The sequence below is a fragment of the Rissa tridactyla genome, chromosome 3 (genome assembly GCF_028500815.1).
Source record: "Rissa tridactyla isolate bRisTri1 chromosome 3, bRisTri1.patW.cur.20221130, whole genome shotgun sequence".
NCBI classification, from domain to species: Eukaryota; Metazoa; Chordata; class Aves; order Charadriiformes; family Laridae; genus Rissa; species Rissa tridactyla.
Window position 1 is genome coordinate 124,130,149 of NC_071468.1, and position 13,776 is coordinate 124,143,924.

A 13,776-nucleotide genomic window follows, 5' to 3' on the forward strand; every position below is an offset into this window, starting at 1 on the left:
GGAGACAGGGGCCGCTGTAGCCTCCCTCCCCCCGCCCTCCCCGACTCTGCTGCCTGCAGAAGTGCCTGTCTAATATCCGCCAGGAAACGCATGAGAATAGCCCCTATACAACAGAACACGTCTTTTGAGATCTTTAGTAGAATTTTAGCAGGTTCACACCCTCTGTTTCCGCTCGGGTGGCCGCTGCGCTCAGCTGCTTCGAGACTTTTTGATCAGGCATTTCTCTTGCCGCCTTTTTTTCTGCGCCCGAGGTGGCAAAAGCCCCCCTGCAGGGATGGGGGCCGTGGCGTCCCCTCGTGGCGCGCCGCGGAGGGAAGGAGGACCCCCCCAAGATGGCGATGCTGGCGGAGCGTGAGTGCTGCTCGCCGTAGGGAGGAACCGCGATGGCGGGGCTCGGGGCGACCCCCTGAGAGCGGGGGGGATCGGGGAAAGAGCCGTTATCCTGGGGGGCGGCCCCAGGCACTCCCCGCCGCACTCCTTGATGGGGCCGGGGCCGTGCTGTCCCTCCCGAGGGCGGGACGCTGGCGGGTCTCCGCAGGCCCCGGGTAGCGGTTGGTGGGTCTCTGTCGCTTCTCAGGGCGGGAGACACGCACAGGATCAGCGGAGATGTCTCGCAGGCGCCTTTAGGGACCACATTTCCTTTCAGCGCCTCGGTGCCATCTCTGCGGCCGCGTGTTAGAGGGCGGACACCCTGAAGCCTTGGGGCAGGGGCTGTGTGGCAGCCAGGCGGGACTCGGGGGAGCCGTGTGTATGTAGGCATTGGTCTTTTGATCGCACCCGGGGTTGGTAGTTGAGCTCATCTCATTCTCTTGTCTGTACAGGGGACTTTAGAGAGCAGGTAAATTCTGGGTTGGGAAAGGTGAAAATGGGATGTACGGGATTTTAGGCAGGTGCTTCAGAAAAGGCAAGTAAATCCACTGAACTCACATGGTTGTCTTACGCCTTTTGTGTAAGAGGGTTGCTGAGTGAATAATTTTTAAAGGCTTTATTATACGCAGCCTGATAACTTTGTTTAACCTTTTCCTGGTATTGGAATCCAATGGAGCTTCACGCTTACCTCTGAGGTGATCGAGGATTTGGGCTCGCCGTATCTAAAGCAATTGATCAAAACATTGGATGTTTTATCCTGACTGATAACTCTTGCCTGGGTAAAGCTCTTCAGTTCAGGAAATAGAACTCTCTCGGGGTTGGACAAAGTGGGAACAAAAAATTTTGCTGCCTTCTCTTCCAAGTTAAAGATGTGTTTCTGTAAAGTAGCCTTTGCTAGTAAATGTAAAACTGTTTATGAAACACTAAACTTCTCAAGTGTAGGTTTCTATGTAGCAGGACTAACGTATGCTTGTCTATGATTATTGTTAATGTTCTTAGATGGTTTCGGTAGGCTTGCTGGTGTCAGTGTCTAATGAATTTGTTCGCTCAACTGCAGGAAAGATGGACCTAAGTATAATGACTGATTAGAAAATACAGTTTCCAGTGGGAAATACAGGTGTGAATTGAGGAAAGCAAAATTGTGTTTACATATGTAATTCTAATTATTTTTATTAGTTTTGATTATTTTAGATGTAAACTTTGTTACCTTTATTAATATAATTTGTTGATTTTTTAATTGGACACTGCGTGTTTCAGTAATCATGGAATGGTTTGGGTGGGAAGGGACCTTCAAAGGGCATCTAGTCCAACCCCCCTGCACTGAGCAGGGACATCTTCAACTAGAGCAGGTTGCTCAGAGCCCCGTCCAACCTGACCTGGAATGTTTCCAGGGATGGGGCATCCACCACCTCTCTGGGCAACCTGGGCCAGTGTGTTAATGTAGCTTCTGTACGTACTGCATTGTGAAATAGATGCCTTAAAACACTAATCTGGTTGCTGAGAGCCACCTCAGTGGAGCTGTATGCCTTTGTTCATCACCTTCAGCTGCAGTTATAATTGTGAAGCCATGTTGCACACGTGCATTTTTGTTTGCAGTTCCAGATCAAGTTCTGATACTCTTATTAATATTCATCCTAAAATATAGTTGGGGGAAGTAACTGGTTTTACTACGGTAGTGAAAGCACGTGCATTTCAGAGCCTTAAAATAACTTCTTAGTGGTACCCAGTGACAGGACAGGAAGCACCAAGTGCAAACTGAAGCACAAGAAATTCCATCTTTTTTTTTTTGTTATGATGGTGGCCAAACAGTGGAACAAATTGGTCGGGGAGGCTCTGGAGTATCAGTCTGTGGAGATACTCAGAACCAGACTGGACTCGGTGCCGGACAGTACGTTTAAGCAGGGGGTTGAAGATCTCAAGAGGTCCTTCCAACTTTTGTGATGCTGTGAACTAAACTGAGAAAGGACAAACTTGATCATTCTATGCTTGTGTAGGGTGAATTTAAAAACATGTATCAATTGCAGAAATGGCCAAAGACTTAGCTTTTATTTTTCACCTTAACTTCTTTTAACTTTTAATAAACTTTGATTAACTGTCTATCTTATTGATGCTTATCTGGGAAAAAAAATTACATGTTAATGATGGGTTTCTTAGCTTGGATTAAAAATAAAATCCCTTCTGTGGGCAGTGTATTTTTTTCACGTTTGTTGGAGGAATTTAACCTGTTTATTATTATACGTGTTATCACCATATATGGGCACACAGCGGGGGTTTGGATGGGAACTGTTAGGGAACTTTTAGAAATGATACTTAAACACATGCTCCAGGCCCAGAATTAGTCTTGGTAAAAGAGTTTAGTAATTGATCTTTTTTCAAATCGTAGGATATCTGAGTGAAGAAGTATCTAAAGAAATTATGCTTTTCTCCACTGGATGGTGCTGCTTGCCCAGAGTTGCGTTATTATCTCTAGCATCATTTTATGAGCAGCCCAGAAGATTGGTGTCAACTTCCGAGATGAATTTTTTAGATGGAATTTTTTAGCTGCTGTTTCCTTTCTTGCTCTTAAGACATAGGTGAATGAACATTTCTGATAAATTGTTGACTAAATGATCTTCATTGTTGTTTGTTTGGAAAGGAGAGACGATTTTATGGTTGTTGTATGTGGCATGAAGTTGTTCCTGGCTTTCTTACATACTTCCCTGATGAAGATGTAAGCAAATTTCTTTATTTTCCTGTGTCTAGTTTACCATATCTGAAAGTAAGAGTGTGTTAACCTTGCAGAAATGTGAGGATTAATCCCATAATGGTAGTTAAAAGGCTTGAAATACTTGGATTAAAAGTGCTGGGAAAGGGAAGGTCTCTTAAAATTTCAAGCTTGAGAAATCTCTGTATCAGGTGCCTTTGTGTTTTGTTACCAGGGTCCTCCTGGGAGTAAAACATCTTAGGGCTTCTCTTCAGAGACACATTCAGGAAAACTAATAGAAGTTAACTTTTAAAGTGGATTAGTTGAACTATATCAAACAACTCAATTTGGAAGTTAATTTAAATTCACACATTCCGTTGACACGGATTACCTCCACTGTGTACACAAATCCTTAGATATGTATGGTGGCTTTACAACTCTAAGAATTGCACTGAATTTAATTTTTGGGGATTTGCAAAGTCACCACCTGGGGAACTAGTTACGGAGGCTATAACAGAACATGGGCATACTTAAAATGTTGTAGTTAGATTTTAAAAAAGGCATTGAACAGATAGTTTTTGGTGACTTGAGTGAGGGCAAGTGGTTGTTAATTGAGAGATTTTAAACAAAGGGACAAATAAAGAAATATGATTGAAAAGGAGGGCTGCTGCTCAGCTCAGCAGCATAACCTCTATGAAATTGCTGCTGTTAACAGCCAAGGTGTCCCCTGTTTTTAGAGGATTTAGCTTTTGCTGCATAGCTTGATAGCTTTTTAGTTCATTCCCTCTGCAAACCACTGGAAGGCTGCGTCCTTAGAGATCATTTGCATCTTGGATATGGGGTGATGACAAAGCATGTTAATTGTTCCAGATTTTGAGCCATTTTGCCAAGGGAGCCAGAGTTTTTGTTCTCCGTGGGGCGGCAGGGAACCCTAATTTGCTCGGATGTTTAAAATCACAGCCCACAGTGACGCTTTACCACCTTTAGTTAGCAGCGCAGGCAGGGCTTGTAGTGGATGCTTCTCTGAAGACTTATCTACTGGAAATAAGTTGTTTTCCTGTAGAGCATTGAACCAACCAAAGGCTGTGTGGATTCCTCTCACAGCACTCAATCAGTTAACCTACTGCAAAATCTTTTTTTATGGACTGCTTGGGGTTTTATGAAATTCTTTATCAGGCTATTACTTTTTATGGGGCTGCCACGCAGCACCTATTTTGAGCTTCAAAGCTTGGGAAGTATGTTAAAAAAAGCCACCATCATGCATTCTGACAATATTAGTTCTTCTTTAAAAACGAAACAAAACTAGGCAAAAAATGAATCAACCATTCCTGTAATATTTTGTCCCTCTGGCCCAAATCCTAAGTGTTGTACTTTAGGGAAAGATGACTTCCTGATTATGTTGAAAGCGCCTCAGTGGACTTGGCTTCTGACTGACTTTGTGTGGCCTTGGGTTAATTGGTCATTTTTGATCCACCGTTTCCCATCGTGTTTAATGAAGTTTTGTAATCTTCCTGTCTCCCATTCTTTGTTTGTCTTGTTTATTTAGGTTGTCTTCCTGCATATGTTTAGGTGTACGCTTAAAGTGACTGGTTAACTGTGCTAGCTTTTCTTCTTTGATTTCAATGAAGCTATTCCTGATGATAGAGGCAAGCACACGCACATGGGCCTGGGGGACTGTAGTTTCTTTAGTTGTCTGCATAGGACAAAAGCGCCTTCATTCTCATTTGAGTCTCTTAACACCTGCAGTAATTTCCGGTGACTTTTCAGTTTCCGAATAAACCATTTTGTGGCGAATCCAAAAGCTGAAATCCCACTGGTTTTATGTTCTGTAATTCAGTTTCTCTGGTCATTTATGTTTGATTTTTGATTTGGCTTTTGTTATGAAGGCAAATATTAAAACTTCTATGTTATGGTTAAAAGGAAGACTGGCCAGTGGATATTGTCCAGAACTGGGAAAGCCAACACTGAAGTCTCATCCCTTGTAGATTTCGTTTTGAAGCCAGATGTAAAACAAAGTTGGAATAAATATGGAATTTAGGCCTCTACACCTAAATGGTAATCCTTAAAGCCTTCCCTGAATTGCAGCCCATCCTTAGGGACGACAGCTTCCATTGCAATTTTACTTTGGCATTCTTCACTTTAATAAGTAACATTTTCACTGGTCTTTTTTTCCTGATCTAGTGGGAGGTGTCCCTGCCCACGGCAGGGGGCTTGGAACTAGATGATCTTTAAGGTCCCTTCCAATCCTAACAATTCTGTGATTCTATAATATAAGATTTAGTAAATTAAATTCCCAAAGCATGTTTAGTCTGGCATAAGTTCTGGGATTTTTGCAATGAAGATCTTTTCTTGAATTGATATAGTACTGAGAACACTGTGGAAATGTAAATAGAGCCTGTTTGAATTTTTCCTTCCTGCTCCAGCCCATAGAAGGCAGAAGTGGTCTGTGGATCCACGGAATAGCGCTTGGAGTAAAGATGAATCTAAATTTGGCCAGAAGATGCTGGAAAAGATGGGCTGGACCAAAGGAAAGGTACGATCTAAAGGAGAGTTGTCTAGCTGAAGGGTAGAAGACTGCCGGGGGGACTCTTCATGTCAGTTTTTAAAACCACCACGTTCTTTCTATTTGATTTATTCTCTTAAACACGCAGAGAATTTGAGCGATGTTAGATTTTTACAGTTTGTTACAAAGGTACTCGTTTGCTTGTGTTTGTCCTGCTTTCCAGTTTCATTCCTCTCTCTTTGAGGAGGTAACGTCCCCAAGGGAGAGCAGGAATTGGCACATGAAATCAGGTGATGGTAAAAGGCTTTAAGTTGCCGTTATACCCTTGGTTCTCTCCCTGGCTTTTGATACTGTTTAAAGCAACTCCAGGACCTGCTTTAATCTTTCACCTGTTTTTAAAGATTACTTCTGTCTGTTCCTTGAATGGCCAAAATGCAGCGTTATGTGAGCTGTATTTCTTCCCAGCTCCAGCCTGTACCCATGGGATGAGGTAACTGGTTCCTTGCACTAAGAATAATCTCTAGGTCAGTGCAGACAGCTGCAGACTTCTCAGCTGCCCCTTAAAAGCAGTTTAACTTCCACAAAGGTGTCTCAGCAAAGCTGAGATTTGGGCCTGCATGTCAGCGTGTTTAGTGGAATGAATGCGTATGCGAACCCCCCACGATATTTATTTAATTCTGCTCCTAGATTTCCTCTTCCAGCCTTTTTTTAAGAAGAATAAAATTAGGACTATTCTCACGTCCGTTAATATGTTAAAACTTAGAAAAATAAGCCTGCTCTTGGATTTCTCAGCATAGCTTACTGTTGCCTCGGTTGGCTTGCAGTCAGCACATATAAATCTGTCTTCTGAGTGCCTCTGATTTCGTGACCAAGCAGTGGTACCTGATTCAAAGGCTGCTGAAGTCAGAGAACTGGTATTGGTTTCACTAGGCTCTAGACCAGACTTAAAAGTATGGAGTTGAGTACTGTCGTCTTATGTAAATTGTATGCATACGTGTTTATGTGTGTAAGATTAAAATAGATATGTGACCCAGAGTAGAAAAAAACGCTGTTAAATGTTTTGATTGTATTTTAGGCAACTGGGTCCTCTGACTATAGATAACACCTTTGCCATTATGCATACTCCTTCTGTCAGGGTGTGAAAGGAAGGCCTTGTGTTGTTTTCTGTCTGTCACCGCCCCCCACCTTCTTCATGACAATAAATTTCCTACTTGAGCTACCGGACCTTCCTTTACAACAGTTACAGCTGTACGAGAAGGATTTATCTCTTCATTCCACTGCAAACCCAGACAAATAGAACCTTAACTTGATCAAATTAATGGCCAAAAGCCCATCTGTGCAGTGAAATTAAGCTGCTTACACTAGTCCTGTTATTAGTTGTATTGGAATTGGGTCATGGCAGGATGTGTAGCCAAGTGTCCTGCTTGCTTCCATACTTGTTTTAATTAGCAGAAGTTTCAAGGTAAATTGCCCACCCCACTGACCAAATAAACTCTACTGGATTCATAATAGCAACAGCCTTTTTCAAATATGCCTCATTGCTTCAAATAGTAGGTATCCACAGAGCTTCTCTCCACTACATACATGTTTACTATAGCCATAGTGAGCTGATAGCTAAGAAGCTGATGATTTATTACTGGTGACCAATTAAGGAAAAAGTGGGTAGATGCTAGGAATAAAGTTTTAAACCAAATGCTTTGTCTTTTTTTTTTTCCCCCAAAGGTACAGGGAGGATGAAAGATAGTTAAGATATTAAGATAGAATATCTTAAGAAAGATAATTCTAGACCTAAAGGTTGCATCCCAGATTTGAATGGTTATGTTTTTGAGGGTAGACGAACCCAATGTTTATTTGCTCCAGTATCTTCATCAGTTTATTAGTGTGTATGAGATGGAAGAAGTTCTTAATGTCCTGCTAGCTCCAGTGTGACCCTTCCCCTCCCGCTTCCCCCCTACATAACTTCATTCTGTGTTGTACGTTCTACGTGGCATCTGTCTCACAGCCGTTATGCAGCTGCCTTCCCAGTCACGGAGGTATTTTTGGTGAGAGGCATGTTCTTTTTATGTAGTGTCTTGTTTTAAAATTGTAAACACTTTGGACTTGCCTAGGAATGTCAGGTGGCTTCCCGATTAATCACCCAACTACTTAATGTTGTTGCTATTTTAGTGTTCATAATACTTTGCTGGAGGCTTAAGTAGTAAATTAAAAAAACTTAATATCTCATGTGTGCTAATGCCTGCGAATGAATTCAGTTACAGGCAAGCAAATAAATAGTAAGTTGTGGTTTCTTGCTGTATTTCATTGCAGACTGTCTTACAGTAGAAAAGCTCTAGTTGTTTAGTCACTGCTGTAAAATCCTTAAATTTTTTACCGTTAAATCTTCCTTAGGGTCTTGGGGCTCAGGAACAAGGAAATACAGAACATATCAAGGTTCAGGTGAAAAACAACACGCTGGGGTTAGGAGCAACCATCAATTACAAGGTGAGCACGAGACCCAGGTAAGGAAATGTCTCCCATTTCAGCTAAAGCACAGTCTTTGTAGTGAGACGTTAGTGAAATCTGTCCTCCCTTCTGGTGGCAGCATGTACCTGTGTGAACCTCTCTGCAGAAACTCTTGACCTGGCGTTTAGTTCTGCTTTGTTGGGTGTTTTAGGAGTAAGTATCTGCTTGGAAAGGTTACAGTGAATTCTGGGAGCAGCCTCTTCTAAACTAGGATATTTTTTTTTTGGCTTCCAAGCAAATCTCTGAAATACTTGCTTTCTCCTTCTGTCTTCTGTCCCTTTTCCTAATACAGTCACCTTTCTGACTGGAGTTCAGGTACACAGGCAGAGCAGGACATGGTCCTAAAGGCGCTTGTCTCATAACCAACATCTTTAAGTTTGTTGCTGGAAAAAATCACACTAGTGTTTCCTGCCTACTTTTGAAAACATCTTGCGCAGACAGGAGACACGCAGAGCCAAGAGCAGCTCATTATTGTTTAAGGACTTGCAAACACAACCCCTATCTTTTCTGCACTTTGGAGTGACTGTAGCGAGCTGTTAGCATTGCCACCTGTGGAGCTTCTGAGGGTCCCTCCCACCAACAAGGATTGAGTATATACAATTAAGTTACTTCTTAGAGTGCAGAGTCTTAATATCCGTTTTAGCAAAACTTCTGTTTGTTCTGAAGACTTTCACCTTATATTCACGTGGGTGATATTTACAGGACAACTGGATTGCTCATCAGGATGACTTCAACCAGCTTCTGGCTGAACTGAATGATTGCCATGGACAGGGTGAAACAGGTAGGTTCATGCTTTGCTCAATCAGATGCTGGAAGCTTAGCAGAGTTTCCATTCTTTGTCTTTAAAGGCTAGCTGAGGCCCAATCCTCTGGGCTGCTGATAGTCTCCTTGCTGAGGTTGACGACTCGCCTTTCTTCCCCTTCTCCCCCAAAATCAGTGGGAGCCGAAGGACGTGTTGGCATCCGTGACTGTGCTCAAGTTTGTTTGATCTTAGTGGATTGGTTTTGTTCTCAGTCAGGCCTCTATTAAAGGTTTTTTGTTGGGGAAAGTAGACATAAAATTTTGAACTTGTTTGTTTTATCCAGGACCACGACATGGGGGACCTTTTGCTGGGATGTACTACAGCAGCATTTATTTCTTTATGAAGCAACCAGAGCCGATGTGAAGGCTCACAACACAGTCACTCATCACTGCAATGCGTTTGCCTTCCTTTTACTAATGAACTGTCACACCTGGCTTCCATGCTCTGGTGGTTTCTTAAATACCTACTTTTCCTGTCCTTAGAGAGCTGCTTCTTAGCTTTTGACTCGGAGTTATGCATCTCTGTTTTGAGTGTGGTGTAATGTGATTTTTGTAGAGCGCACAAGTGGGGAAACTGCACAGCTTTCCCAAAAGGGCTATTTATAAATAAGTCTCTTGATTTTGAAAAGCTTTGTACAGTTTGACCTTGATTTGTAAAAATGAAGGTATGCAAAACTGGTGGGTGTGACCTTACAGATAGAATTGAACGTGTCAAATGGTTTTTCATCTCGTCTTTAGTTAGACTCAAGTTTAAACTCTGATCTTATATCTAAGATATAACAACTCTGTGGAGTGCTGTTAAACCAAGGGCTCTGTTTGGACACAGCAGCCTGTCCATGTGCTGCTCACGGTAGAATCGCCAGATTAGTGAATTTAGCAACTATTCATTCATTCATTCTTAACATTTGAGCGCAGAAGGTTTTCTAGGAGAGGAAAGGTAGAAAGAGGAGGAAAATTGTTTAGGAAGAAAGATCAAATTTGCCTTCTAATGTTAGAATACTAGAATTAAAATTCTGAACCTGATGCAATTTTTTTTTTAATTCCTATTTAAATTATCCTTGTGCGTTGGAGCCCTAATCATGGTTTGAGGCCGCACGATGCTAGGTGCTGTTGTTAAAGTCCTCAAGAGGTAGAATAGCATATCGTAGGGAAATTCCAAAAGTTCCTTTCTACCTTTATAACTAAATCCTGCCCAAGTTCCAACTTGAGCCATGGGAAGATCAGTTAGGTGTAACTGGTGGGAAACCTGCAAGCTGATGAGCAGAGAGCTGAAACGACTTGCCCAAGGACACAGTGAGTCAGCACAGAGGCAGGCTCGTTGAGCAAGGCTGTCTTGTTCCTAAATCTGCGCAGTATTCCTGGGGTCATCGGCGCTAATGCAAAGTGGCCCCTGAAAAACTTATTTCTCCTTATTTTTCTCCATTATTTTTCCTTGACCTTTTTAGGAGCTGGGACAAGAGTTTTCAATCGCTGAGGACAAATTTTGGGTGCGCATTGAAAATTCCCGGTCAGAATCGTGTTTGGTGATTTGCGGACTGCAAACATTGCTCTGAAACTTGTTTTTTTGGCAATTGTTTAAGCTGGCAAAGCTCATCCAGCTAACTCTGCCTGCAGCTGTGCTACAGGATCAAATGTTACGTTACTGGCCATCGTCCAGTTTCAAATTGCATTAAAAGTCAGCTGAAAAACTTCATTGTTCTTAAATAACTGGTGTAGTTGCCAGAGTTGGATTGCAATTAGAGATCGGGAAGGAAGGGCCCCATGGTGGTTAGTATGCCAGCATTCAAACACCCTTGATATACATCGTTTTAGCTTTCTTTTCTTTTTTTTTTCTAGCTGAGCACCTAGTGAAGAGTTTTGATTCCTGGCTCTCTCTCTGGGATACTAAGTGATGGTGATTGTCCCTTTGCCGTTCATAAAATGGGGCAACGATGTGCTGGTCGTGTCTGTAATATGCTTTGGAATATTCATCTGTATCAGATTCGCGGTAGAAATGACACATGGCTTTATTGCTATGACTAAATTGCTTTAAAAAGTACATTGCTATTCCTGCAGTGCTCGCTCCGTTTGTCAGAGGATTTACCAGTCGCTAGAAGACACAGGGATGTACCTGCCTGTCCAGTGCAAGTGCCAGCACGTTTCTGCAGTGAAATTCCTCCTTGAAGGCACAAGGCGGTGCTGCTGCCCCTTTCGCTGTCGGAATAAAGTGGAGAGGAGGAAGCCCTGTGGCAATCCTTTGCTTGTGTAACGTTCCCTTCGCTACAAGTGGATGGGAGAGCAGGCTCAAAGTGCCTCATCCCTGGATATTTTAGTTGTGATGCTTACTTTCCCCATAGACCCTTTTTATTGAGGATTTTCAAGTTGATGCAAACTTTCTAAAATTGGGTTTGCTGGTCCTTCCTCTTCTCCTTAGGGCTTAGTGTATTGATGGAAGAGTAGATCTCAGAGTGCTTTCTGGTAGTCACCTCTCCCACTGCGGGCTGCCGATTTCATTTTTAGGTCAATGACTCTATCATCAAGTGCCACTACCTATCAAACAGTGACGTGCTTTAATTCCAGTGTCAGAAAAGCTTGGTCTGCAGAGCTTTCAGGGGTGGGAGCATATGAAAAAGGTGACTCAACTTGGCCCTCAGGGTATGGGTTGATTTCCTTACCCATCCCAGTTGCCACTGGGAGGAAAAAAACCAACTCAGTGGAGTAGCCTTTTCCAGAGTTACAGTACAGAGAATCCTGTGGTGTCTATTTCTTTTCAGAACAGGATAATAAAGTAATTAACCAGACAGGAGGTTACCTCCTCCTGAGAGTTTTTTGTAAATTAACAGGTTCTGTGGATGCAAAGAGTATGTCTGTACCTGTAAAATAACCTGCTGCGGCACAGGAACTTGATATCTCTATTGTTAGCTAGACTAATCCTTCACATGGTTTTGACCTGCACAAGCTAACGTTCTCCCAAACAACTCCTGAGTGAATCTGGGACTCCAGAGACCATTCCCAGTGGCCAGTTTACATGCAGCCCCTCTTCTGGAAGCGAGGAAAATTAAATAATATGGATGTGGCAATTTCTTCTAACTGGCCTCAGGGACAGAAAAACTCTGCCACCGTTTAATTTCCTTACATAGATGTATCAGACTATGTCCAGTTAGTGGCACTTCGTGTAGTGTTAGAAGTGGAAAGCCTGTGTGATGGGGGTTTTTTTTCCCCCTTTTTCTCTCTACCCAGTCGGGCTCAGTATTTTTGTACTATTTCGTACGTCTTTCTCAGACTCTGGCATTGGAGATGTTTTGTAGCAAACAGCACGATAAACCCTGACTTTTCTTACTGTAGAAATGGTGTTAAATTAGACTTTGCCTTTGACCTGGAGTACCTGTATCTGCCATTTCAAATTGCATTGGACTGGAAATGGGGAGGGAAGGAGATGTGGCCAAAAAAATCAAGCAGTAACATGTCTCGGACAGAACTTACCATGCTTCCTTCAGTAATATATTGTGATAAGTTGTTGAGACTTGGTTTTGAGAGAGAAAGTTAAATACACTGATGTTTGAATTTGGTGGTTAGAGTGCCTCTAATAGGGTTGGAACCTGTTTGTTTGTTGTTTTTTATTTTTATTTTTTTAGAGTCATCAGTGAATAATCAGAAGAAGACATTCAGTCTTGAGGAAAAATCCAAATCTTCCAAGAAACGTGTCCATTATATGAAGTTTGCAAAAGGTAAGAGGCGTTTTGTTGTTTCATAAGCTCTAGCCAAGATTAGAGGGGAAAAAAAAAAAAACACGTGTCAAGGTGATCTGTTGCCTTCTGGGGTCTAAATTTGGCAAATAAAATCTTGGTTTAGAAATACCCCTGCAGCAACTTATTTAAAGCTACAATATGCTGTTCCTCTTTATTTTGGACAATTTTGGATGGCTTTAGGCTGATATTGTTGAATAAAGCAATTTCTATCTGAAGGAACCATCAGCTGAGTAAAGGAACTGAATATTCTGAGTGATCTGTGCGTGGGCAGGGGCTGGGAGGGGGAGGAGGAGGCAAAGGTGATAACAGAGTTGCTTGGGCATCTGCACTGCACTATCCCCTGCAATCTCCAATAACCCCTGCTAAGGGATCATGTGGATAAGATCAGCGATCAGATTAAACCTGAACGCAGGAAGAGGAGAGGCCTCTTACATCTATCAGATGGTTTATTGGATAAATCAGGACAGCGGTTGGTGGCCACAAAAACTATATCAAGAACTCATGGAGTTTAGTAATTTCTTTCTTGAAGTGATGACTTTATTTCAGCAATCCCTTGTTTTGGCTTTTGACCATTGTTGAATCCCTTGCTCTGTTTCTCTGTTGGTTGCGTTCCCCTTTCACACACTCGTGTGTGTGTATATGTTTTTCAATGTATGGATAGGATCAGTCTCCAGAAATGGCTAATTTATTGTACTTAAAGCTCTGTGTAATATTTTCTGATAACAAATGCCTCTGCTAAAACAGAAGCAACTGATGTCCGAATAGAGGCCAGATTTTGATATTGGGGTTTGGATTTTTTGATTAAATAATTCAGCCTAGAAGTCAAACGTGTTAACGTGACCCTGCCACTTTACAACACTAAACAATTAAATTGGTTCAGGGCTTGCAAGTACAGAGGCCGTGGCCTGTTTGAGGTAGTAGCAAAGAGGATTTATTTTGATTTGGATTTAACCTTTTACTAAATATAGCAAAAAACCCCTGTCTTTTGAGCATGTAAAATATAGGCTTTCGTATTAACAATATCCCTTATTTGTTTGGCTGCAGTGTTTCTGTAAGATAGGCCCCTGTTTGATTGTACCCTCCGTGGTCTGAAACAGGGAAATTGTCCTTTTTCAGGGAAAGAGGAAAAGTTATTTGAGAAAGGCTGATGTTGTTGTGGCCCTTGTTGTTCAAGTCCGATCCTGCTTCCT

At 42.2% G+C, this 13,776-nt stretch overlaps 1 protein-coding gene across 3 annotated transcripts in view; it reads left to right on the forward strand.

Annotated features, from left to right (window-relative positions):
* The first annotated feature begins 262 nt into the window (after positions 1-262).
* PINX1 (PIN2 (TERF1) interacting telomerase inhibitor 1) overlaps positions 263-13,776 on the forward strand; it is a 66,603-nt gene continuing 53,089 nt past the window's right edge. The window contains exons 1-5 of one of the 3 annotated variants that reach the window (XM_054194528.1): positions 263-351; positions 5,476-5,585; positions 7,944-8,036; positions 8,760-8,838; positions 12,473-12,565. In XM_054194528.1, the coding sequence (XP_054050503.1) occupies positions 333-351; positions 5,476-5,585; positions 7,944-8,036; positions 8,760-8,838; positions 12,473-12,565 (394 nt within the window). In that variant the 5' untranslated portion in view covers positions 263-332. Of the gene's footprint in view, positions 352-1,379; positions 1,487-4,861; positions 5,108-5,475; positions 5,586-7,943; positions 8,037-8,759; positions 8,839-12,472; positions 12,566-13,776 lie in introns of those variants that run through there. The other 2 variants (XM_054194529.1, XM_054194527.1) reach the window with 2 other exon arrangements.